Source organism: Haemorhous mexicanus, chromosome 1 (assembly GCF_027477595.1).
Source record: "Haemorhous mexicanus isolate bHaeMex1 chromosome 1, bHaeMex1.pri, whole genome shotgun sequence".
Lineage (NCBI taxonomy): Eukaryota > Metazoa > Chordata > Aves > Passeriformes > Fringillidae > Haemorhous > Haemorhous mexicanus.
The window spans coordinates 158,681,023-158,706,197 of record NC_082341.1 but is presented as its reverse complement, the minus strand read 5'-3'; the positions used below and the strand labels follow the sequence as shown (position 1 = coordinate 158,706,197).

The 25,175-nt window shown below is 53.6% G+C and overlaps 2 protein-coding genes and 1 pseudogene across 4 annotated transcripts; 1 reads left to right on the top strand and 2 right to left on the bottom strand.

Annotated features, from left to right (window-relative positions):
• Positions 1–979: 979 nt before the first annotated feature.
• Positions 980–1,926, top strand: LOC132329137 (NAD(P)(+)--arginine ADP-ribosyltransferase 2-like; annotated as a pseudogene).
• Positions 1,927–4,315: 2,389 nt separating this feature from the next.
• Positions 4,316–7,262, bottom strand: LOC132338965 (erythroblast NAD(P)(+)--arginine ADP-ribosyltransferase-like). The gene is made up of 3 exons (XM_059869006.1): positions 7,165–7,262; positions 5,143–5,917; positions 4,316–4,562 (listed from the first exon to the last, which is right to left on the bottom strand). The coding sequence occupies exons 2-3, from the start codon at positions 5,882–5,884 to the stop codon at positions 4,558–4,560; spliced, it is 747 nt and encodes a 248-aa protein (XP_059724989.1). The 5' UTR covers positions 5,885–5,917; positions 7,165–7,262; the 3' UTR covers positions 4,316–4,557.
• A 5,303-nt stretch (positions 7,263–12,565) lies between these two features.
• Positions 12,566–15,551, bottom strand: LOC132338943 (erythroblast NAD(P)(+)--arginine ADP-ribosyltransferase-like). Of its 3 annotated transcripts, none has more exons than XM_059868951.1 (3): positions 15,311–15,551; positions 13,837–14,633; positions 12,566–13,042 (listed from the first exon to the last, which is right to left on the bottom strand). In XM_059868951.1, the coding sequence occupies exons 1-3, from the start codon at positions 15,370–15,372 to the stop codon at positions 12,957–12,959; spliced, it is 945 nt and encodes a 314-aa protein (XP_059724934.1). In that variant the 5' UTR covers positions 15,373–15,551; the 3' UTR covers positions 12,566–12,956. The 3 variants fall into 3 exon arrangements, with proteins under 3 accessions (XP_059724934.1, XP_059724940.1, XP_059724950.1); XM_059868957.1 differs by having other exon boundaries at positions 15,234–15,391; XM_059868967.1 differs by having other exon boundaries at positions 15,225–15,369.
• Positions 15,552–25,175: the final 9,624 nt, after the last annotated feature.

The following is a 25,175-nucleotide window of genomic DNA, read 5'->3' as shown; positions in this document are numbered from 1 at the left end:
TTATAAGAACTCTTCAGGACAATAAGAGGATTTCCCGAGAGAGGAAGAGCTATGCCAATTATTTACAGGAAAAGTGCTGGTTTTGTATTAGCTAAGAGGTCCTTTTTAAATAAATATTTATAATTGTGGTGGATAAATACCCCTTGGCAAAGTCCCCCAAACTGCAGGACCAGGAGAGATCTGCTGTGAGTCCAGTGCTGATAAAGAATTCTGGCTTTCTGATACCTCCAGTTCCATCAGGGAGTGCACTCCGGCTGACTTTGGTATTGGGGCTGGGGGGACACTGGGGAATCTTTGCGGGGGATAGGGTGGGGGGCTGGGGGGGAAGGAAGGGGATCACCGCATCAGGATTGGGGCCCTGGAGGACACTGGGGGGACCCTGGAGGAGAATGTGACATGGGATTGGAATCCTGGGGGAACCTGGGGGACAATGGGGTTCACAGGGCTCTGGGGGGCAACAGGGGGGGAACTTGGAGTGTAACTGGGGCGATGGGAGAGCTGGGGGAAACTGTGGGGAGTAGGGAGTGGTCCCCAGATTTGGATGGGGTTCTTGGCAAGGCTGAAGGGACACTGGGAAAGGGCTCAAGACTGTGGGTATGAGATTTGGATCTCTGGAGCGACTGGAGGACTCTGGGATATCCAGGAGTGACCCCCGGATTTGGGATCAGGCTCCCAGGATGGGTCTAGGGGTCTCCTGGTCAAGGCTGCCCCCCGCCCCAGACTGACACCACCCTCCTTCCCCAGGCCCTGATTGAGGGACCTTCCTGTGTTCTCTGGTGTTCCTCCGAGTCCCTCTGTGTTCTGCCATGTCCCCTCAGCATCCTCTCAGTGTCCCATCAGTGTCCTGATGTGTTCCTCAGTGTTCCCCATGTCCCACAGTGTCCCCTCAGTTTCCCAGTGTCCCCAGTGTCTCACACTGGCCCTGGTGGCATCTCCCCTCTCTCTGGATCCTCTGGTTTGGACCCTGGCACAGCTGGCAATGACCGTGGCCACCACAGCCATCACAGTGGTGCCTCTGGACATGGCCTGGGACTCCTTTGATGACCAGTACTCCGGCTGCCGACACTCCATGATCGAGCTGCTGCCATCCCTCAACTGCTTTGAGTTCCAGAAGAATCCTTTGTTTGCCCAGGTCTGAGTGAAGGCTGCGGCTGAGTGGTGGAGGCGGGGGCCACCTGTGACCCCTCTGTCCCCAGCCCAGGCCATCGCCCTCATGACCTACACAATGAAGGACGTGTACAAGGAGTTCAACACCGCTGTGCTTGTGGCCGGGCGCTCCCGCCAGGAATACCAGAACAACTTCCACTTCAAAACGCTGCATTTCCTGCTGACTGATGCCCTGGTGACACTGAGGGACACTCGGAGACCACGGTGTCACCATGTGTTCCAAGGGGTGCGCGGGGTCCCGTTCGAGACACGGCGTGGTGACACCGTCCGGTTTGGTCGATTCACATCAACATCGCTACATAAACAGATCGCTCAGCACTTTGGGACAGACACGATGTGTCAGGTGCAGACGTGTTAGGGCGTGGACATCTGAGAATTCTCCTCCAATCCTAGTGAGGAGGAGGTGCTGATCCCACCCTTTGAGACCTTGGAAGTCACCAATGTCACCCAGGAAGGGGACAGGGCGTTGATCCAGCTCCGCTCCAGCGGGATCTTCAGCAGGTACAGGTGCAAGTGGCTCCGACGTGACATCATGGGGATAACCTGGAGCAAAGGGACACCCATTGTGGGTATGAGGACACCCATGATAAGGCACAGGGGACAATGACACCCACAGGTGATGGGGGACAGGGAGAGGGACACCCATGATAGACCACAGGAATGGAGACCCCCACATCTGGGAGGGACCAGGGACACACCTTCCAGGGGAGTTCAGGGACACGCAGAATCTGTCTGTCCTAATTATACATATTCATTCAAACGGGCTCCTTAGCTAGTACAAAACCAGCACACTTCCCATAAATAGTTGGCATGGCTCTGCCTCTTTAAGGAAATAATTTTTATTATCCTGGAGGGTCATAAAAATGGCATGTCAGAGTGTGGTTTTCACGGAGTGCCCTAATATCCCAGATGGCCTTGCCTCAAACTTTCACTTTGGGCAGGTGCCACTCCTTCTGTGTTTCAGAATTTGTCAAAAACCCCACTGGAGTTCCCTTTATCTCTTTCTCCACTGCTTCCAGCCACTTTAATTGTCCTGTGTAAAAACTTTTACATCCTTTTATCATTTTTGCCTGTCAGACTTTAAGCTTTACCCAGCACCTTCAGAATAGGGGGAAAAGCCACACTATGAAAAAGCCAAGTGTTCACAAGGTCTTGAACATCGATTCAAGTAAAGGGAGAGACTTTCCACAGCCATACCCCGTGGGGTTTCTCTCTGGAGGATTCGGAGAGCACAGCCTCCTTTTATCCCAAACTCCTGGCCGCACGTTACCTGTCACCGACATGTTCTATGAAAAATCCTTTCCTTAGGTTTTTTCCTTCTTGAGAAGCTGAGAGGCCTCAAGAACAAAATGCAAACAATTTTTATCTGCTGCTGTGGAATGCAACAGGTGGATCTGTGATTGGTCTCATCTGGTTGTTTCTAATTAATGACCAATCACAGTCCACCTGTCCAGACCGTCTCAGACAGAGAAAATCCTTTGTTATTGATTCCTTTTCTATTCTTAGCTAAGCCTTTTGATGAAATCCTTCCTTCTGTTCTTTTACTATAGCTTTAATATATTATATATCATAAAATAATAAACCAAGCCTTCTGAAACATGGAGTCAACTTTCTCGTCTCTTCCCTCATCCTGGGACCCCTGTGAACAATGCATCAGTTACCGTCTCCCTTTCCCCATTGGCTGAGGTACCAGGAAGGTGCAGCATTCCCAAATCACCTACCCCCACATCCCCCTTGAAGCTATTTCCCCCCAAAATTCAGACGTTCAGGCTATCTGGAATATGGAATAGACTTCGTGGGGACCAACTTCTCTTATTACCTGAAAGTTCAGGACTTCAACTTTCTGGTCAAAGCACCATGGTTCAGTGACAAACGAAATGTTTGTAGAGCCATCAAGACCCATTTTGAAGACATTGACAACCATTTCTCCCAAAAAGAACCCAACCCACTCAGTCATTTTTCACAACCCACCTTTCCTATAAAATCCTTCCCTGTGGCGGTGGTGATGCCCTGGCACACGCTGCCCAGAGAAGCTGTGGCTGCCCCATCCCTGGCTGTGTCCAAGGCCAGGTTGGGCAGGCCCGGGAGCAGCCTGGCTCAGGGGAAGATGTCCCTGCCCATGGCAGGGCTGGCACCGGACGGGCTTTAAGGTCGCTCCATCCCAAACCATTGCAGAGCCCCCGGGGCAAGGATGGGGCGGGGCGGGCGCTCGGCAGCACCAGCAGCTCGTGCTGCCGCCTGCTGTTGGCACCGGGAACTGCAGCTGGGGGCGGGGCATGCACAGTGACGCTGATTTCCCGCACTCGCTGCTGCTCTCTGGTGGGCAATTCCCGAACTGCAACTGCCAGAATGCCCAAATCCCAGAATGGGTCAGGCTGGAAGGACCCAGAGTGGGCACCTGGCCCAACCTCCCAGCTCAGGCAGCGTCACCCTTTTGACTGGGATTGGAAACTAGAGCAGCCCAAAACTGGACACGGTGCTGGACAGAGCTGGATACAGAACTCCCTTTGTGCCTCCCTGGGCAGGGCACAGGGACACGATCATTCAAGCACCTCCTGGCCCTGCTCCTCTCAATGTCACCCACCAGCACCCCCAGGACCTTCTCCACAGCTGCTCTACCAGGTCCACCCCAGCCTGGACTGGCATTGGGAACTGTCCTTCCCCAGGGACAGGACCTGCCCTTGCCCTCTTGAACCTCCCAATTTCCATTCTTTAATGTGCCCTGAACTGCAGGATCTGACAGGATGCTCTGCCTGGAATGTGTCCTAGGGACTATGCCCTATTTATGGCCATCAGGGCTGTACTGAGAGGGGTCTGCTGCTGATTTTGGTGCTGAATTGGGCTAAAACCAGCCCTAATCCCCAACTTCAAATTGACAACTGAGGCTAAAAGACCAGAGCTGGGCCTGGCCATCCATCATCTGACCCTGGAAACATCCAGTCCTCTCTCAGAATGAGATTCCTCTCCCCTATTCCTACTTGGAATGAAATGTCTGTGAGGTTCCTCCCTCAGGGAGAGGATGCTCCCCAAGGATCCTCCTCGTGGCTGAGAGAAAGAGACATTCCCTTGAGTGTTGATGTGGGGAGTGACATCGAGCCCTGTTTAGGAATTGTCACTTTTTGCTGGCTTGGTCAGAATTATTTAATGGAATTGGTTTGATAGAATTATTTATTAGAATTGCTTTGCAGAGTGGCCGTGGTGGCCACACTGGCCAGGGTGGCTGTGATAGCCTTGTGGCTGAGAGTGTCTTGGTGATCATGGTGGCCACAGCTGCCACAGTGACCTTGGTGACCTTGATGGCCTTGTGGCTCAGAGGATCCTGGTGGCCACTGCCAAGGCTGTGGTGGCCTGGAGGAGTCTTCTGAGGTGGAAAGGAGCCCTGGGAACACTCTAACCTGGGGGAAAAAGAGGGGAATCAGTGGGATTATGTGGGGTAGGAAGGGCATCAGAGATAGCCATAATGGGGGGTTAAGGGTGACAGGAGAGATGGGGGCATGAGTGTGACAAGTGACAGGATATCAGGGGGGACACAGGAGGGTACAGGGGCCAGGGAGGTCAGGGGAGTCAGGGTGGGCTTAGAGGTGACAGGGGTCAGGGGTGTTCAGGGCTTGCTATGGGTGGTTACAGGGGGTGACAGGGTTTCAGGGAGTGCCATGAGGGGTCCTGGCCCACCCATTTTCCTTTACTCTGGGAGGTCCTGTCTCTGTCCCTGTCCATGTCCCTTGTCCCCCGGTATGGATGTTCCTGTCCTTTTTCCCTCCCAGAAGTGGGGACCTCCACCCCTGTTCCCTGTCATGGGTGTTCCTGTCCCTGTGCCCACAATGGGTGTCCCCAGACTTGGTGTCCCCAACCCAGAGAATCCTTGTTGCCCCACACACTCTGGGTGTCCCTGTCCCACATCCCCAGTAAGTGTCATTGTCCCCTGTGCCTTATCATGGCTGTCCCCATCCCCTGGACTGTCCCCTGTAGTGTCACCTCGCAGCCACTCGCAGTTGTATTTGCTGAAGGTCCCAGTGGAGCGGAGCTGGATCTGTGTCTTGTCTCCTTCCCGGGTGTATTGGGTGACCTTGAAGGTCTCGAAGGGTGGGATCAGCACCACTCTCTCTTCTGGATGTTCAGTGAAAAACTGGATTTCCACACCCTGGCACGTGTGCAGCTCGAGCATTGTGTCACCGGAGCACTCGCCACTTGGTTTCCTCGGGAACACCGGCATGAATAGACCAAACCGGACGGTGTCACCACGCTGTGCCTCAAACCGGGTGTCACACACCTTCAGGAAGGCGTCCTGACACTGCCTATTCTGAGCATCCCTCAGCGTCGCCAGGGCATCGGTCAGCAGGAAATGCAGCGTTTTGAAGTGGAAGTTGTCCCGGTATTCCTGGCGGGAGCGCCCAACCACGTGCACGGCATCATTGAATAGACTGGGATCAGTCATTGTGAAGGCCATGATGGCGGTGGCCTGGTCTGGGGACAGAGGGGACACAGGGGGGCCCCAACTCTGCCACTCATCTGCAGCCTTTACCCAAACATCAGCAAACTTCTCGTTCTGCTCGAACTCGGAGCGGTTGAGGGCCGGCAATGCCGCCTTCATGGCAGGGCCACAGCCCCGGTACTGGTCATCGAAGGAGTCCTGGGCCATGTCCAGGGGGATCACATCGACAGCCACGGTGGCCATGGCCATTGCCAGCAGTGCCAGGGTCTGGGCCAGGAGAGCCATGGCAGGGAGAGGCCACAGGGACCAGTGTGGACACTGGGGGACACAGAGGGGACATGGGGGAGGCACGGGGAGGGTTCATCAGTGAGGGACTGGGGAGGGGAGTGGGGTCAGCAAGGCAGTGGGATCAGGGGAAGGGAGGCACTCCTGGCCAGCCGACCCCTGAACATGTCCAGGGTCCCTGATCCCTGATCCCAGATTACTTATGCCTCCCCAACATTCCCCACCCCCAGGGTCCCCAATCCCACAGTACCATGGCCCCCAGAAGCCCAATCCTACTGCCATGGCTACAAGTCCCCTCAGCCCTGACAGAATCCCCACCCAAATCCTGGAGTCACTCCCTGAGCCCCCCAGTGTCCCCCTCAGCCGGTCCCCAGACCCCAATCCCACTCCTGTCGGAACTCAGGACATCCCTCTCGGAGCCCAGAGTTTCCAGGACCCTTGCCAGGGGGCTCGGAGACCCTGGCACACAGCCCAGAACTCCAGTGGGTTCAATTACGAACCATGGAGCAAATTGCCACCTTTACATGAGGAGATAAAAGCCACGGCAGTTTAAATGGTGTAAAAATAAAGTACTCACAGGGTGCCAATGTAGGTTTTAGGATTTTTGGTAGAGGGGTTTCTGGGGACAAGATGGAGGGATTTGGGCGTGTCTAGCTGTTCTTCTTTTTCTTCTCTGCCTCCATCTGCACTGGTGATGGTGGCACTTTCAGATTGGTCTGGAGTAGAAACTCACTGTCTAATATAGATGATAGGTATTGGAAAATAACTGTAAATATTGCACACGTAGTTTGTAGTGTACAAAGATAACACCGCCCTGGGGGCGGGCAGAGTGCCTCTGGCTGTCCTGCTGAGCGGATCTCAGCTGGGCAGGGAGAGAATTTTATAGATAAGATGCAATAAACCACCTTGAGACCGAGAAATGAAGAGCTCTGACTCGTTCTTCAAGCGCCGGGCTGGGAAAAGAGACTTCAGAACTTTTCTCAGGGTCACTCTGACCAGCTAGACTCCCACACACTCCCATCCCCCAATTTCTTTGGTGTCACCCCAAGACCTCAACCCAAATCCAGGCATCACTCCTGCCCCCAAAGTGTCTGCCAGCCCCACCATGACCCCAATCCCACTCAGACCATCCCGTGTCCCCTCCTCATTTACCCCCAGAGCCCCCATGACCCCAATCCCAGCCCTGTGACTCCCCCAGTGTCCCCCAAGCACCACAATCCCAATCCCACAGTCCCATGTCCCCTCCAAGTGTCCCCCTGGAGTCCCCCGGCCCCTGATACCGAAATCAGCCAGAGTGAACTCCCTGATGGAACTGGAGGTATCAGAAACCCAGAATTCTTTCTCAGCTCGGACTCACAGCAGATCTCTCCTGGTCCTGCAGCTCAGGGAGGACTTTGCCATGGGGTATTTATCCACCGTAACTATAAATATTCATGAAACAGTCTCCCTTATCTAATACAGAAACTGTACTTTTCCCATAAATAATTTGCATTGATCCACCTCCTCCTCCTCCAATTCCTTTTATTGCACTGGAGAGTCATAAAAATGGGGTTTCTTGGGGTCATTTTCAGCAAACACTTTGATACCAAAGGGACTTTGCCCAGAACGATTGCTTTGCACAGGTGCTGTTGTTTCCTTTTACAGGACTTGCCAAAACCCCACTGGAGTTCCCTTTATCTGTTTTTCCATGGGCTCCAGCCACGTTTTTCATCCTGGGTGCACACCTCTCACATTATTATCATTTTATTTTATCATTTTATCATTTCTGCCAGGCTCTATCCAGCACCTTCAGTGGAAGGAAAAGATTTCCATTCTCTCTGTCATTTGTCACCTTGTGACAGAAATGCTCCAGTCCTGTCATCATCCATGCTGCTCTTCAGGAGTTCCCAGACGTCTAGGTCTTTCCTGTCCTGAGGAACCCAGAGAGGGACATGGCAGAGCTGGATATGGCTCAGCAGAACTGGACATAGCACTGGGCAGAGCTGGACATGGCATTGGACAGAGCTGGACACAGCACCCCTTATGTGCCTCACTGGGCAGGGCAGAAGGTCATGATCACTTCCCGACCTCCTGGCCCTAGTCCTCCTGATTCCCCCTGAATCTCTCCTGGTCCCAAGCCACCTGGCCAGCTCCACTGTCCAACCACCACTGCCCCAAGTTCCTTCTCCAGAGCTGCTCCAGGATGGCTGACCCGATATCACTGCACAGCATGTTCAGTGACGCCATGCGCGGGGCCGGGTGCTCCCGCCAGGAATACCAGGACAACTTCCACTCTGGGGTGCTGAATTTCCTGCTGACCAATGCCATGGGGATGTTGAAGGGCACTTGGGGGCCACAGTGTCACCATGTGTTCCGGCGGGTGCACGGGGTCTGGTTCGAGGCGCGGCATGGTGACACCGTCCGGTTTGGTCAATTCACATGGACATCGCTGCACAAACAGATCACTCAGCAATTTGGGACAGACATGATGTTCCATGTGCAGACATGTCAGGGTGTGGACATCTGAAAATTCTCCTCCAGTCCTAGTGAGGAGGAGGTGCTGATCCCACCCTTCGAGACCTTTGAGATCACTGGGACAGGTACACCCATGACATGGCACAGGGATGGGGACCCCCACATCTGGGAGGAGACAGGGACACCCCTGCCAGGGGAGGTCAGGGACAGGGACAGGGAAAGCGACACAGATGGCGACTACCCTGTGCTGCCTCTGTCCCTCCCCTCTGCAGACCAGCTCTGTGGGGACTGGCCCTGTGTGCTGGACATGGGTAGGCCAGGACCGTCCTGACCCCCCCTGAACCCCTGGCACCTCCCTGACACCCCTCATGGCACCCCCTGACCTCCTGGCACCCCTATAGACAACCACGACACCCCTGAAACCCTTTTGCTCGCTCTATGTCCCCACTGCCCCCTGACGTCCCATCATCCCTAAAGCCCCTGTCACTGCCCTGACCACCAATCTCCCTCCTACACTCCTAGTCACCGCTAGCCCTCCCCCCACCCATGGCCCCCACCTCTCCTGTACCTCCAAACCCCGTGTTATGGCTGCCTTCAACCCCCTTGCTCCCCCCATGGCCCTCCAGACCCCTTCCCACCTCTGAGAGCTCCTCTTGGCCACTGCAGCCCTGGCAGTGGCCACCAGGATTGTCTGAGCCACTAGGCAAGGAAGGTCACCACAGTCTCCACGATCGCCAAGGCCACTGTCCTGGGTTGACCATGTGATGCTTTTATCCCAAATCACCTGTTCTGTCTATGCTGAATGAAAAGTTTTGCACCTTTAAGACTTGTTCCAGTGATTGAAGGGGGAGAGAAGAAGCGCCCAGTTTGTTTTCAGACACTGCACTCACTCCTCCACGTTCCTGCTCCTGGACTGTGTTGTCTGCAGATGGACAGACAGCCGGACAGAGCTCTCCTTTGCTTTTAGTTAGTTTTAGCTAGCTGAAACAAAGAAGTTCCCTGGACTGTGTTTTTTCCCCCTTTTTCTTTGGAGCCATCTAAACCTGCTCTGGACTGACCACCCAGAAGAGCACTGGCAGCTCACACCTGTGGCCCACCAGGTCAGGCCTGGGCAGCGGCATTTCCAACACCAAAGGAACTGATAAGAGACTGAGTGAGCCAAGCTGCAATCCAGGGAGGGGTCTTTTTCTGAGTTTGTCATCTCTTCTGGAGTGGAAGGAGGTTTTATTGTTTAATATTGCTTAGATTTTATTGTTTATTAAGCAGTTTTTTCCACTTTTCTCCAAGTAGGTATTTTTTCCCCAAACTGGTTGAGGGAGGGGCCGATTGAATCTGCTTTTCAAAAGAAACCCCTTTTGGGTTTCGCTCCCAAATTTGCCCCAAACCAGAACAGCCACCATGACCCCCAGAGAAAAGAGGCAACCAAGGTTACCAAGGCCACCACTGCCATTTTCCCAGGGGGGAAAGGGGAAGAAAGGGAAAAGAGAAGAGGAAGAGGGAGAGGGAGAGGGAGAGGGAGAGGGAGAGGGAGAGGGAGAGGGAGAGGGAGAGGGAGAGGGAGAGGGAGAGGGAGAGGGAGAGGGAGAGGGAGAGGGAGAGGGAGAGGAGAGGAGAGGAGAGGAGAGGAGAGGAGAGGAGAGGAGAGGAGAGGAGAGGAGAGGAGAGGAGAGGAGAGGAGAGGAGAGGAGAGGAGAGGAGAGGAGAGGAGAGGAGAGGAGAGAGAGAGAGAGAAGAGAAGAGAAGAGAAGAGAAGAGAAGAGAAGAGAAGAGAAGAGAAGAGAAGAGAAGAGAAGAGAAGAGAAGAGAAGAGAAGAGAAGAGAAGAGAAGAGAAGAGAAGAGAAGAGAAGAGAAGAGAAGAGAAGAGAAGAGAAGAGAAAAAGAAAACCCCACCTACTCCCCACCCCCCAACATTTCCCGGACTCCCCTTTACCTCTTTGGAGATTCATTTATTTGCATTCTTGCCCAAATTCTGGGAACTCCCACATATTCAGGACTGAAACCCAACCAAACCCTATTTCTGCATCCCAACCGAGAAAGGAATAAGAGGAATGTTTCTTTACAGACAGATTGTGTGAATCTGGTGGTGGGTAGGGCCTGGGACTTGGAGATAAGGAAGTGACTGGAGAAAGCTTCAGGAAATGTTCCTCATTGACACCAGCTCAGACAAGGTCCTGCCAAACTCCTGAACTTCCAGAAGAAGAACAAAGCCTTAACAGGCTTATGAATATTAATTACCCCACAAAGGGTGGAGTTAAAGCTCATTTGAATGGTCATGTGTCTGTGTTACAGAAAAGCCAGGTGAGTAGCAAGGGGGACGTGCAGTAGATAGATTGGGAAATCTGCACCTTCCAAACACCTCCATCAATGGGGAAGGGGAGAGGGATATATATGGCCGGGAAATTGAGATAAATAGGAGGCTGAATTGTCCCGTGATTTGAGAGACCTCATGGGGAAATTCCCCATGGCCTCGTCCTTTGTTCATAAATAAAATTACAGGGCTCTTCTGTCTCCTTTCTGCAAGGAAACCTCGGGCAAGGTGAATTTTTCTGCTCAAATGTTCAATAGTAAAAATGTTCCACTTGAATCCTATGCTTAGATGCAGCCAGAGTCTCATCCACAAAATGGCGGCTCTGCCTTTTATCCCCCTGGAATTGCATCAGCCAAATGCATATCCATAAGCAGTCATACATATACAAAAATTTTCCTTCTATATCCCTGGCCCCTCCCACAGTCTGCCAGCTGACTCTTCCTTGCTGTCCATTGGTAGAGACCTTCCTGCAGTCTGATTGGAACTGAGATTTTGCCATGCCACGCCTCCCCCGCAACAGGCTGGGCCCTTTCCCAACTGCCCCATGCAAGGGGCACAGGTACAGGTCCTCCCTCCACACGACCCTCACAGCCCTGACAACCAGGGCCATCTGGTGACAACACAGAGAGGGGAAAGGAGACTATGGGGAGAACAGAGGGTGTCTGAAAAACAAACCACAATAATATAACCATAAATTAACAAAATTTCTCTTAATATACACAATATATACATCCCTTCATTGTGAGAGACAATCATCATGTTAACCATCCATAACAAAGCTGTGGCTGCCCCACTGCTGGAGGGTCCAAGGCTAGGTTGGGCGGTGCCTGGAGCAGCCCGGCCCAGGGGAAGATGTCCCTGCCCATGGCAGGGCTGGCACCGGACGGGCTTTAAGGTCGCTCCATCCCAAACCATTGCAGAGCCCCCGGGGCCGGGATGGGGCGGGGCGGGCGCTCGGCAGCGCCAGCAGCTCGTGCTGCCACCTGCTGTTGGCACCGGGAACTGCAGCTGGGGGCGGGGCACGCGCAGTGACGCTGATTTCCCTTGCTCGCTGCTGCCCTCCGGTGGACAATTCCCGAACCGCAACTGCCACAATGCCCAAATCCCAGAATGGGTCAGGCTGGAAGGACCGAGAGTGGGCACCTGGCCCAACCTCCCAGCTCAGGCAGCGTCATCACTGAGCACAGGACTGAGTCCAGAGTGCCCAGACCGGGATATGGCACTGGGCAGAACTGGATGCAGCACTGGACCGAGTTGGACACGGCACTCCTGATGTGCCTCCCTGGGAAGGGCAGAGGGGCACAAACACTGCCCAACTTCCTGGGCCTGCTCTTCCCGATGCCCCCTGGATCCCTCCTGACCCCAGGCCACACAGCCAGCTCCAATGGTCAAACACCAGCACCCCCAGGTTCTTCTGCAGAGCTGCTCCAGCAGGTCCCACCCAGCCTGGTCTGAGACTGGGGACTGTCCCTCCCAAAGGGACAGGACCTGCCCTTCCCTTTCAAACCTCCCAACTTCCAGCCTTTAAGGTCTCCCCGAACTGCAGGATTTGGCAGGATGCTCTGCCTGGAATGTGCCCAAGGGACAATGTCCCATTTGTGGTCACTGGGGCTGCGTTGGGAGGGGCCTTTGGGGCTGATTTGGGTGCTGAATTTGGCTAAAACCAGCCCAAATTGCCAACCCATAATTGACAACTGAGGCTGAAGCACCAGAGCTGGGCCTGGCCATCCATCAGCTGACCCTGGGAATGTCTCAGAGATTCCTCTCCCCTGTTTCTGCTGGAAATGGAATGTGCCTGAGGTTCCTCCTTCGGGAAGGGGTTGCTCCCTGAGTATCCTCCTCGAGGTTGAGAGAAAGAGACATTCCCATGAGTGTTGGTGCGGGGAGTGACATCGAGCCCTGCTTAGGAATTGTCACCTTTTTCTGGCTTTGTCAGATTTATTTAAAGGAATTGTTTTGATAGAAATATTTATTAGAATTGCTTTGCACAATGATACTGTTGGCCACAGTGGTCACAGTGGCTGTTGTAACTTTGTGGCTCAAGGAGTCTTGGTGATCAAGGTGGCCACAGTGGCCTTGGTGGTTACAGTGACCATGGTGGCCAGAATGGCTGTGGTGGCAGCAGTTGCCACTGTAACAGTGGTGGCCCCAGTGACCTCACGGTGGCAATAACTGCCAAGGTGGCCAGAGTGGCTGTGGTGGCCTTGGTAGCCTTGGTGGCCTTGTTTCTCTGGGGGTCATGGTGGTATTGGTGATTGTGGTGGCCACAGTGATGACAGTGACCTTGGAGGCTGTGGTGGTCTCGTAGCTCAGAGGATCCCAGTGGCCACTGCCAGGGCTGTGGTGGCCAGGAGGAGTCCACTGAGGTGGAAGGGAGCCCTGGGGACACTCCCACCTGGGGGACAAAGAGAGGGACGTCAGGGGGATCATGTGGGGAGTGACGGGGTGGGGGAGGACCATAATGGGGGGTTAGGGGTGACAGGAGAGATGGGGACATGAGGTGACAGGTGACAGGCTGTTGGAGGGGGCATGGGGGTGTTCAGGCACCAGGGAGGTCAGGGGGGTCATGGTGGGCTCAGGGATGACAGGGGTCAGGGGGAGTCAGGGGGTGCCATGGCAGGTGACAGGGGGTGACAGGGGTTCAGGGAGTGCCACAAGGGGTCCCAGCCCACCCACATCCAGCACACAGGGCCTGTCCCCACAGCACTGCCTTTGGTGGGGAGGGACAGGATCGGAATGGGGACATCCCTGTCTCTGTCCCTGTCCTGGTTGTCCCCTGGCCGGGGTGTCCCTGAATCCTGTCCCCTCCCAGATGTGGGGATCCCCATCCCTGTGCCCTGTCATGGGCATTCCTGTCCCCGTGCCCACAGTGGGTGTCCCCAAACTTGGTGTGCCCAGCATGGGCTGTCCCTGTCCCCAAACTCTCAGTGAGTGTCCCCACCCCCTGTGCCCTGTCATGGGTGTCCCCTGTCCATAGCGGGTGTCCCCAGCACTGGGTGTTGCTGTCCCCCCACCCCCAGGAAGTGTCCCCAGCACAGGGTATCCCTGTCCTCGTTCCCAGCAGTGGGCGCTCCTATCCCCACAAATACACTGGGTGCCCAGGTCCCTGTCCCCCTATGTCCCACCGAGTGTCATTGTCCCTGTGCCTTAAGGGCCACAGTGGGTGTCCCCATCGCCCCAGGCTGTCACCTGTAGTGTCACCTCCCAGCCACTCGCAGCTGTATTTGCTGAAGATCCCGGTGGAGCGGAGCTGGATCCATGCCCTGTCCCCTTCCTGGCTTTCTTCAATGACCTCAAAGGTCTCGAAGGGTGGGATCAGCACCTCCTTCTCACCAGGATAGTTGGAGAATTCCTGGATTACTGCGCCGTGGCAGGTGTGCACATAGAACAATGTGTCTATCCCGAATTGCTGGGCAGTTGTTCCACTCTGTGATGCCGACGTGAATTGACCGAACCGGACGATGTCACCGTACTCAGCCTTGAACCGGACCCCGTGCACCCCCCGGTACACGTTGTGACACTGAGATCCCTGAGTGTCCCTCAACGTCACCAGGGCCTGGGTCAGCAGGAAATGCAGCGTTTTGAAGTGGAAGTTGTCCCGGTATTCCTGGCTGGAGGACCCGGCCACGCGTACGGCATCATTGAACTTCTTGTACAGGTCATTCATCGTGTAGGCCATGAGGGCGATGGCCTGGGCTGGGGATGACAGAGGGGACACAGGGGACCCCCGACTCTGCCACTCAGCTGTGGCCTTCACCCAGGCCTGGCCAAAGAGAGGGTTCTGCTCGAACTCGGAGCGGTTGAGGGCCGGCAACGCCACGGTCATGGCAGGGCCACAGCCCCGGTACTGGTCATCGAAGGAGTCCTGGGCCATGTCCAGGGGGATCACATCGACAGCTGTGGTGGCCATGGCCATTGCCAGCAGTGCCAGGGTCTGTGCCAGGGGGGCCATGGAGTGGAGAGGCCACAGGGACCAGGGTGGGACACTGGGGGACACAGAGGGGACATGGGAGAGACACAGGGAGGGTTCCTCAGTGAGGGACTGGGCAGGGGAGTGGGGCCAGCCCAGGGGGAAGAGAGGCACTGCTGGCCAGCAGACTCCTGGGCATGTCTGGGGTCCCTGATCCTGAATCCTGGGGTTACTTGTGCCTCCCCAATGTCCCCCAGACCCAGGGACCCCAATCCCACAGTACCATGGCTCCCAGATGCCCAATCCTACTCCCATGACTACAAGTCCCCTCACCCCCAGCAGGATCCTGACCCAAATCCTGGGGTCACTCCCTGAACCCCCCAGGGTCCCCCTTGGCCCATTCCCAGGCACCACTCCCATTCCCCAATTTCTTCAGTGTCACCCCAGGACCTCGACTCAAATCCAGGCATCACCACCTACCCCCACAGTGACTCCCAGCCCCCCCATGACCCCAATCCCACTCCCACCATCCCGTGCCCCCCCTAATTTTCCCCCAGAGCACCCCGTTACCCCAATCCCAGGCCTGTGACTCCCCAGTGTCCCCCCACATCCTCAATCCCAATCCCTCTGTCCTGTGTCCCCCCAAGTGTCCTCAGATGTCCCCCACCTCCAATACCAAAATCAGCTGGAGTGATCTCCCTGATGGAACTGGAGCTATCAGAAAGCTGGAATTCTTTATCAGCTCAGACTCACAGCAGATCTCTCCTGGTCCTGCAGCTCAGGGGGGACTTTGCCATGGGGTATTTATCCATCATAATTATAAATATTCATTAAAATGTGTCCCTTACCAAGCACAGAAACTTCGCTTTTCCCATATATAAGTTGCATGGCTCCGCCTCTTTCTGGAAATCCCTTTATGGTCCTGGAGAGTCCTAAAAATGACTTTTGTCACTGTTGTTTTCACTGAGTGCCCCAATATCCCAGATAACCTCACCTCAAACTTTCATTTTGTCAGTCGCTGCTCCTTCTGTGTTACAGAACTTGCCAAAAACTCCTCACTGGAGTTCCCTTTTTCTGTTCCTCCACGGGTTCCAACCACATTTGCCCTGCTGTGTCCACACTTTTACATCCTTCTGTGGGTTTTTGCTAGTTCATTTTTAAGCCCAGTCCAGCAAATTCAGGGGAACTGAAACTTTCTATTCTCTCTCTTATTTCTCACCCCCCAGACCCCCAATCCCACAGCCCCATGGTCCCATGTCCCCCCAGTGCCCCCCAGTCCCACTCCCAGCAGCTCACTGAGCGCGACCGTCACCCAGCCAAAAAGGGGGCCAGGTTTTATTCTGTGGGTTCCATTTCTCCCCAGCTCACCTTTAAAGCAGCACAGAACCCTCAGTCTGTCAGCCAGTGTTGGGAACTGCGCAAGGACTGGTCCTGCACGACTGGGGGGTGTGTTTCACAGCTCACAGGCCAAACGGGTGCCACTGAAGGGCCAAGGGAACCTGCAGAATGGCAGCTGGCTGTGACTCCAGAGAAGTCACCTCTATAGCAGACATTTCAAACTGATTTATTGGTTTTAGTAGTGGGAGCTGGGGGGGGAAATCCTTAAAATCAGAGGGTTTTGGGAAAGCTGCAAAAGGCAGGCCTCAGAGACAGCAGAACTGCGGTTAGAGCTAAGTGGTAATCTCAGTGCCATGAGATTTGTCAGCAGAAAAATTACATAAGAAGAAGAAATGTAAGGACAAATAGAACAATGGTCTGTGTATTAACGCTGGGCTAGAATAACTCCCTAAGCTACTCGTTTGGTTTGGAAAGACAGGTGTCTGCTAAGGAAGGCAGGAGCCTCTCTTGAAATGGAAATTGTAAATCTCCCCGCTCCCTCCTCTGAAATGCTTTAAATTTTAAATTAAGGGGCTCTCAGGCAAAAAATATGGAAGCAGGAAATAACAGTTCTTTAATAGGGAAGAAAATACAAAATATAAAATAAACAATGCAGTAAACTAAAACAACACTGACAGAGTCAGAACACAACCTGACACCCTGTTGGTCAGGGTGTTGATAGCAGTCCAAATGGAATTGTGGCTGCAGCCCTCCTGGAGTGGCAGGGGTGGTTCTGCTGGATCAGGGATCCTGAAGTGTTGCATTGAGTTTTTACTTTGCAGGTTATTGTTTGATTTGCTCTTTTGGGGTTTTTTCTCCCCCTGCTTTTAGAGGGACACAGATTTGTCTTGTTATTCAGTTGAGCCAGGTGTGGGTTTATCTTTTTGCTATTTAGCTACTTTTCTGCCCAGTTTCAAACCCCTTCCTCCCACAGCCAGTTGTGAACCCCTCCTGTCCCAAGCAGTTTTCCTCCCTTGCATTCCCTGCCTTGTGTTCCACCCACAGTTCTTACATTGTATCCTCCCTATGGGAGTGTAACCCCAAATAAAATAACCCAGGGCCACCCCAGGAGTGTAACCCCAAATAAAGTGACCCAGTGCCACCCCAGGCCCATGTAACCCCAAATAAAGTGACCCAGGGCCACCCCAGGAGTGTAACCCCAAATAAAGTGACCCAGTGCCACCCCAGGAGTGTAACCCCAAATAAAGTGACCCAGTGCCACCCCTGGAGTGTAACCCCAAATAAAGTGACCCAGTGCCACCCCAGGAGTGTAACCCCAAATAAAGTGACCCAGTGCCACCCCAGGAGTGTAACCCCAAATAAAGTGACCCAGTGCCACCTCAGGCCCATGTAACCCCAAATAAAGTGACCCAGGGCCACCCCAGGAGTGTAACCCCAAATAAAGTGACCCAGTGCCACCCCTGGAGTGTAACCCCAAATAAAATAACCCAGGGCCACCCCAGGAGTGTAACCCCAAATAAAGTGACCCAGTGCCACCCCTGGAGTGTAACCCCAAATAAAGTGACCCAGGGCCACCCCAGGTCTGTGGAGTGTAACACCAAATAAAGTGACCCAGTGCCACCCCAGGAGTGTAACCCCAAATAAAGTGACCCAGGGCCACCCCAGGCCCATGTAACCCCAAATAAAGTGACCCAGGGCCACCCCAGGAGTGTAACCCCAAATAAAGTGACCCAGTGCCACCCCAGGAGTGTAACCCCAAATAAAGTGACCCAGGGCCACCCCAGGCCCGTGTTGCTGTGTCCTTTTTTGTTCCACGTTACGCCTCCACTGGTAGCTGGGATTCTGCAGAGCCCCAGAAAAGGGGGACTGTCACCCCCCACATGTCACCATCTAGCCGGGATGTGCGACACTGTAGAAAGGTGTAGTTTTCTTCTGAAGATCCAGTGGAAGAGGCAGCTGTTTTTCTGGGAAACCCAGTGCAGAGGCCATGCTGGTGTTCCAGAATCTCCAGATTATATCCGGGTAGGAATGCCTGGCTCCTCCCTCTGGGCTCCCATCTCCCAGTGGGATTCTGTAGTTCTCATCAGCCATGCAGGGACATTCCATGGCCTGTTATCAGCAGGTGTCTCCCCGGAGGGAGGAGTGGGTGTGGAAGAGATAAGGAAAACTGCCCACTGGACAGGAGACAACTGCCAAACAGGTGGCAAATAGAATACAATTGGCTTGGCAATCCAGGACATTATCTACCCCTTATTCTATTTCCCTCTGTATCACAATCAACCCTTACACACAGTTCTCACTTAAGACTAGGTTTTTCTGTGGTACACAACGGCTTTCTCCATCTTTCTGCATTACCCACCAAGTGTAACCAGGTCCTTGAGCAAAAACAATTCCACAGATGTGTTTGTCTTTGCCTGAGGTGGGATTAATCCAAACAGTCTTTTCTAAAATACCTTTCATGGGTACCACAGGGACTTTATCTCCATCTACAGTGTGCAAGGGTTCAGACTGGGCAGGACCAGCTCGATTGAAGGACCCTCAGGTGTTGACCATCCAGGTGGCTTTTGCTAAGTTCATTCCCCAGTTTCTAAAAGTCCCCCCACCAAGTGCCTTCAGGGTAGTCCTAAGCAGTCCATTGCACCATTCAGCTCTCCTGGCAGCTCGTGCATGATAGGGGATATGATATATCCATTCGATACCATGTTTTTTGGCCCAGGTGTTGATAAGGCTGTTCTTGAAATGGGTCCTGTTGTTTGACTCAGTTCTCTCAGGGGTTCCATGTCTCCACAGGACTTGCTTTTCCAGGCCCAGGATGGAGTTCTGGGCAGTGGCATGAGGCACAGGATAGGTCTCCAACCATCCCGTGGTGGCTTCCACCATGGTCAGCACGTAGAGCTTGCCTTGGCGTGTCTGGGGCAGTGTGATGTAGTCGATCTGCCAGGCCTCCCCATACCTGTACTTGGACCACCGCCCACCATACCACAGGGGCTTCACTCGCTTTGCCTGTTTGATTGTAGCACACGTCTCACAGTCATGGATAACCTGAGAAATACTGTCCATGGTTAGATCCACCCCTCGGTCTCGTGCCCACTTATAGGTGGCATCTCTACCCTGATGACCTGAGGCATCATGGGCCCACCGAGCTAGGAATAACTCTCCCTTGTGTTCCCAGTCTAGGTCTATCTTTGACACCTCTATCTTTGCAGCCCGGTCTACCTGCTCATTGTTTTGGTGCTCCTCACTGGTTCTACTCTTGGGGACATGGGCATCTACATGGCGGACCTTCACAGGTAGCTTCCCTACCCTAGCAGCGATGTCTTTCCACCCATCAGCAGCCCAAATTGGTTTTCCTCTATGCTGCTAATTAGGTTTTTCCCACCTCTCCAGCCATCCCCACAGAGCATTAGCTACCATCCATGAATCAGTGTAGAGGCAGACCTTTGGCCATTTCTCTCTCCCAGCAATGTCCAGGGCCAGCTGAACAGCTTTGAGTTCAGCAAGTTGGCTCGATCCACCTTCTCCTTTGGTAGCTTGAGCGACCTGTCGTGTGGGGCTCCATACGGCTGCTTTCCACTTCCGGTTCATCCCTACGATGCAACAGGAACCGTCCGTGAAAAGAGCGTAGCGTGTTTCCTCTGCTGGTAGTTGGTTGTATGGTGGAGCTTCTTCAGCCCGTGTTACTTGCTCTTGTTCCTCTTCATCAGTGAAACCAAAGTCTTCACCTTGCAGCCAGTTTGTAATTATCTCCAAAATCCCAGGGCGATTCAGGTTTCCAGTGCGGGCGCTCTGTGTGATGAGGGCAATCCATTTGCTCCGTGTACCACTGGTGGCATCGTGGGTAGAGGGAACCTTTCCTTTGAACATCCACCCCAGCACCGGCAGTCGGGGTGCCAGGAGGAGTTGTGCTTCTGTACCAATCACCTCTGAGGCAACCTGGACTCCTTCACAGGCAGCCAGGATTTCCTCCTCTGCGGGAGTGTAGTTGGCTTCGGACCCTCTGTAGCCTTGGTTGCAGAAGTCCAAGGGTCATCCTTGAGTCCCTCGGGTACTTTCTCTGCTGGGGGTTATGTTTTTCAAGTGAATTTATTTGGATTTTTGTTGGAAAGGTGCTGGGGCATGGGGGTGGGTTTATAGATGAAGGGACAGCAATTAAGACACAAAGGAATGTGGCTGACAGGCTCTGGCATTCCCATTAATTCATTTTGGTGCTTGGGAGTCCCACCTGGGGGTGAGCCCTCCTGCTGGGGATTATTTGGGAATTGCAGTGTAGGATTGACAGGAGAGGTGTTGCAGCTGACCAGAGACTTGGCGGGGCAGTGGGGGCTGGTTTCCTTCCTGCCATTTGTGGGACCAAGGACAGCAAATGCACGCTGCAGGAGCTGTGCATTACTGCTCTGGTGTAGCCATGATATTTTCTGAAAAATCCCTTTGCCAGGATTTTTTCTCCTGAGAAGCTGAGAGGCCTCAGGAAAGAAATTAAAACAATAATTATCAATTATCTGCTGCTGTGGAATGACACAGGTGCATCTGTGATTGGTCTCATGTGGTTGTTTCTAATTAATGGCCAATCAAAGTCTGGCTGTCTCAGACTCTCTGGTCAGTCACAAGATTTTATTATCATTCCATTCTTTTTTTTCCTTTTCCTTGCAAGCCTTCTGATGAAATCCTTTCTTCTATTCTTTTAGTATAGTTTTAATACAATATATATCATAAAATAATAAATCAGCCTTCTGAAACACGGAGTCAAGATTCACGTCTCTTTCCTCATCCTGGGACCCCTGCGAACACCACCACACTCTGGGACCTTTGCTACACTGCCATTTGGCACTCTGATGGAATCTGCCTGCTTTTCCTGTTTCTACTGCCCACTGCTTGGCAGTGCTGGATGCCTTAACCTTTTAGTTTTTGTATTTTTCAGATCCTCTGCTGCATTAGTGTGTAACTCTGAACTCCATACAGAGCGTGATTAAGCTCACTTTATGTTTTGGTTAGACAAAAAAATCCTCCCAGGCCTGAGAACCAACAACATCCTCTACCTCAGACCCCGAAAAATAAAAAAATAAAAAAAAAAACAGTTAATTGGGGCGGGGGAAGTGAACTGGGGGAATATGACTTATCTGAAGCAGTAATTGGAGAATTAACCAAACAGACCAAACTTCTATCTGTCTGAAAAACTCATAACCATTGTCCACTGTGGTAGTTTGATGTTTGGCTGCAGTTTTAATAGGAAAGTTAGAGTTTCTGTGTTAGTTAGTCACAATGTTTTCTCCCATGTACCCCGTTCTATTCCCTCCAATGGTTCAGCCCTAAGTTGTTTACCTCAAAGTTTTCCCGCCACTTGTCTGTCACTGACTGTGTCAGTGTCCCTGTTCCTCCCCTCATTCCCTCGTATGCCCCTGCCAATCCTGGTCACCCTGCCCCTTGCTCCTGTCAGTTACTGTTACCACTCCCCTTGTGTTCCAGAATGTTCCTTGTCAGTTAGCCCTGCTTCGATGATTTATTGGTTTAAGAGGCTTCTTCCTGCCCCTGAGTGCTCCCTATTGGTTAAGTTATGTGATGTTATCCTCCCCTAAGATCCCCCCCATTGGTCAATAGTTGTATCCACCCCTCATACCCTCCCCTCTTTAAAAAGCTCGCTAGACCCCCTCTTCTTTGGCATTTGCTCCTGACCCCCTTTGGGAAATAAAGTTTCCTTGGAGACTCAGGCAAGTGTCCTTTCCCTGCTTCCTCTGCTTCGTGTTCCTCGTGCTGAGCCTCTGCAGTGTCACCCTCGCCGCTGCAATCACTGCCACCCGGCACAATCTCAGCAGAGATCAGGGGGCAGCCATCCTCGTGCGTGCCCTCCGGCCACCAAGGGTGTTGCTAGCTGGCAGACCTCCACCCCGTGGCCGCAGACTTCTCACACAGTCCATCCTGGGTGTAGCCTCTGCGAGGCTTTTGGCAGCCCAGAGTTTATATATTGAAGGCCTTTAATATTCAGTTTATCCTCCTACCTCTTGTCTAGCCTCTGTTCTACGCAGCCACTCCAAGGCATCGTGCTGAGATCAAACGCTGCCTGTGAGCTTTGCAAAAGGAGAAATATCCTTCCTGCCTTCCGGGCATCAGCCCTGGGGATCACCACACCCACCACGGGGATCATCACACCTGCTGTGGGGATTGCCACACCCAACATGGGGATCACCACACCCTATCTGTCCCCTCAGCAGAACCACCACAGCACCCCCTGCTGGTCACGAGTCATCCACCTCAGCGCCCCCTGCTGGCTACGAGTCGTTCACCTCAGTACCCCCTGGTGGCCGCGGGTGTGTCAGTACAGCGCCCCCTGCTGGTCACAAATCCTTCACCACAGCACCCCCTGCTGGTCACGAGTCGTTCACCTCAGCACCCCCTGCTGGCCGTGGGTCATTCACCGCAGTGCCCCCTGGTGGCTGCGGGTGTGTCAGTACAGCGCCCCCTGCTGGTCACAAATCCTTCCCCTCAGCGCCCCCTGTGGGCCACGGGTCCCTCACCTCAGCGCCCCCTGCTGGTCATGAATCATTCACCTCAGCACCCCCTGCTGGCCGTGGGTCATTCACCGCAGCGCCCCCTCGTGGCTGCGGGTGTGTCAGCACAGCGCCCCCTGCTGGTCACAAGTCCTTCACCTCAGCACCCCCTGCTGGCCGTGGGTCATTCACCGCAGCGCCCCCTGGTGGCTGCGGGTGTGTCAGTACAGCGCCCCCTGCTGGTCACAAATCCTTCACCTCAGCGCCCCCTGCTGGCCACGGGTCCTTCACCACAGCACCCCCTGCTGGTCACAAATCCTTCACCACAGCACCCCCTGCTGGTCATGAATCGTTCACCTCAGCACCCCCTGCTGGCCATGGGTCATTCACCGCAGCGCCCCCTGGTGGCTGCGGGTGTGTCAGCACAGCGCGCCCTGCTGGTCACAAATCCTTCCCCTCAGCGCCCCCTGTGGGCCACGGGTCCCTCACCTCAGCGCCCCCTGCTGGTCATGAATCGTTCACCTCAGCACCCCCTGCTGGCCGTGGGTCATTCACCACAGCGCCCCCTGGTGGCTGCGGGTGTGTCAGTACAGCGCCCCCTGCTGAACACAAATCCTTCACCTCAGCGCCCCCTGCTGGCCACGGGTCCCTCACCACAGCGCCCCCTAGTGGCTGTGAGTCCATCACTGCAGCGCCCCCTTCTGGGTGATCATGGCTCCCTGTCCTAGGGTGACGTTGTGATGTTTGTATCCCCACTCATTGTTCTGTTTATGCTGAATGTTATGTTCTGTGCCTTCAAGACTGGCTCTTATCAGCCTGCTCCCCCACGGCTGGCGGGACACACAGAGGGGGCAGTACACAGTGCTGCTTTCGCTTTTTGCCTGGCTTTTCACTTTGCTCTTGCTTCTGCCCATTAGTTCGTTTAGCTATAGAGTCCAGATTTCTTCCTGGACTGTTTCTCCTTTCCTTTTTTGGACCTACTCTAACCTGCTCCAGACTGGGACCTGGGAACACCGAGAGTTTGCACCTTGAGGCTGCAGCAGCTGCCCCAGCACCAGAGGGACTGATAACAGAGCGACCACCCCAGGAGAGACGTTCTGAATTTGTCACCTTTTTCAGAGCGGTGAGAGTGGTGTCACCCGGTATTGTTCATTTTGTGTGCTGGGGGTGCTGTACCTGTCAAATAAACAGGTTCTTTCCACTTCTCTCCGAGGAATTCTTCCCGAACCAGCTGGGGGGAGGGGCCCCCTTTTTTGGAGATTCTCTCCCAAATTTTCCCTAAACCAGGACAGTCCCTCCCCAAAGCGCCCCCTGCTGGCCATGACTCCATCACTGCAGCATCCCCTGCTGGCCATGGTGCCAACCACACACCAACAGAAATCAGTGCTGAGCAGGTGAGAAACACCTGCTCTTGTGGCGTTGTTTGTTCTCTTCCGGTTTTTATATTTTCTAGTAAAAAATAGTTATTCCTTTTCCTACCTTTTTGCCTGAAAGCCACATAATTTTCAGAGTTACATTGATTTGGAGAAAGGGGTCTTTTCTTTCTACTCCAGGAAGGTTCCTGCCTTCCTGGGTATTTGTCACTTAAACCAAGACACTTCTTGGCGCCCAATACGAGGCTTAAGAGGAAAGGGTGAAAAGAGAAGAACAGCTCTCAGGTGATCCATTCGTGTATCAGGTATAGAAACCTCATCAGGTGTCACCATGTGGCCCAGCTCAGCCCAGTCCAGCCAGCAGACGATCGTGGCTATGTAGGAAAGACATCCTGTGCTGTTCCTGTGAGCCAGCAAAGGCCTCCTGATGATAAGGAAAGCCCTGTATCTCCCTTGAGGAAGACATCAAGGTTGTCAACACGGCGACATGATGAAGGAGAGAAAGTTAAAAGATACGGACTCTAGCTGGCCCACAGAACCACGTGGCTCCTTGTTCACCTACTGAGAACTTTGTTTCTTTCTCATGACCAATGGGCAGTGAACGTGCCTGTTAAGCAAATGTGAATATCTTGAAAACCCATAAAAGCAACGCGTTGCTGTGATAGATCTCTCTTATGCACCCTCCTGATGGAGTCTTGGTGCTTTGCGTGGTGTCGCGCTCTATAGCGACATTTGGCAGATATTTTATCTTTCAAAGACACCCTACGAGGTCCAGCAAGACCCCCTTGGCTCCTCCACCCCTGGCATCCACCGTTATCCTCCAAAACCCAGAGGAATCTGCCGGGCTCTGACTCTCAGTTGTCACTTTGGAGCCTGAAATTCCAATGCCCAGTTCCAGTAGTGAGAGAAAAAACCTGGAACAAAGTGTTCTCCCTCCAGTGGAGGTGAGGGGTCTACAGTTGTTAATTATTAAACCAGATTTAGCTAAACCCAGGACTTTCCTTCTCACTTTCCCCCACCAGATCCTCTTCTGGTGACTCTGAACAAGGGCCTGGAGTGACAGCACAAGGCAGAATGGCTTCCCACTGCCAGAGGGCAGGGATGGATGGGATCTTGGGAAAGAATTCCTGCCTGTGGAGGTGGAACAGATTTCCCAGAGAAGCTGTGGCTGCCCCATCCCTGGGAGTGTCCAAGGCCAGGCTGGAGAGGGCTTGGAGAAGCCTGGGATAGCAGAAGGGGATGAACAACACGGTCCTTAACGTCCCTCCAAACTCAAACCACCCTAAGATTCCGTGAAAACGGGAAATGAAGCGTGAACAGGAGAAAATTGATGTTAAAGCAGAGGATAAAGGGATAAAGCAGAGAATAAAGCGGGGCTGAGGCACCCCACGGACCCCAACCCCATCCCGGGCCAGGACCCTCCCC

Coding starts and splice junctions, on each gene's coding strand:
- LOC132338965 (XM_059869006.1), bottom strand. CDS start 5,884: ATGGCTCTCCTGGCCCAGACCCTGGCACTGCTGGCAATGGCCATGGCC.
- LOC132338943 (XM_059868951.1), bottom strand. CDS start 15,372: ATGATGGATAAATACCCCATGGCAAAGTCCCCCCTGAGCTGCAGGACC. Junction 14,634..15,310: donor AGGACCAGGAGAGATCTGCT/GTGAGTCTGAGC, acceptor TGTGTCCCCCAG/TGTCCCACCCTGGTCCCTGT. Junction 13,043..13,836: donor GCTGGGAGGTGACACTACAG/GTGACAGCCTGG, acceptor TTTGTCCCCCAG/GTGGGAGTGTCCCCAGGGCT.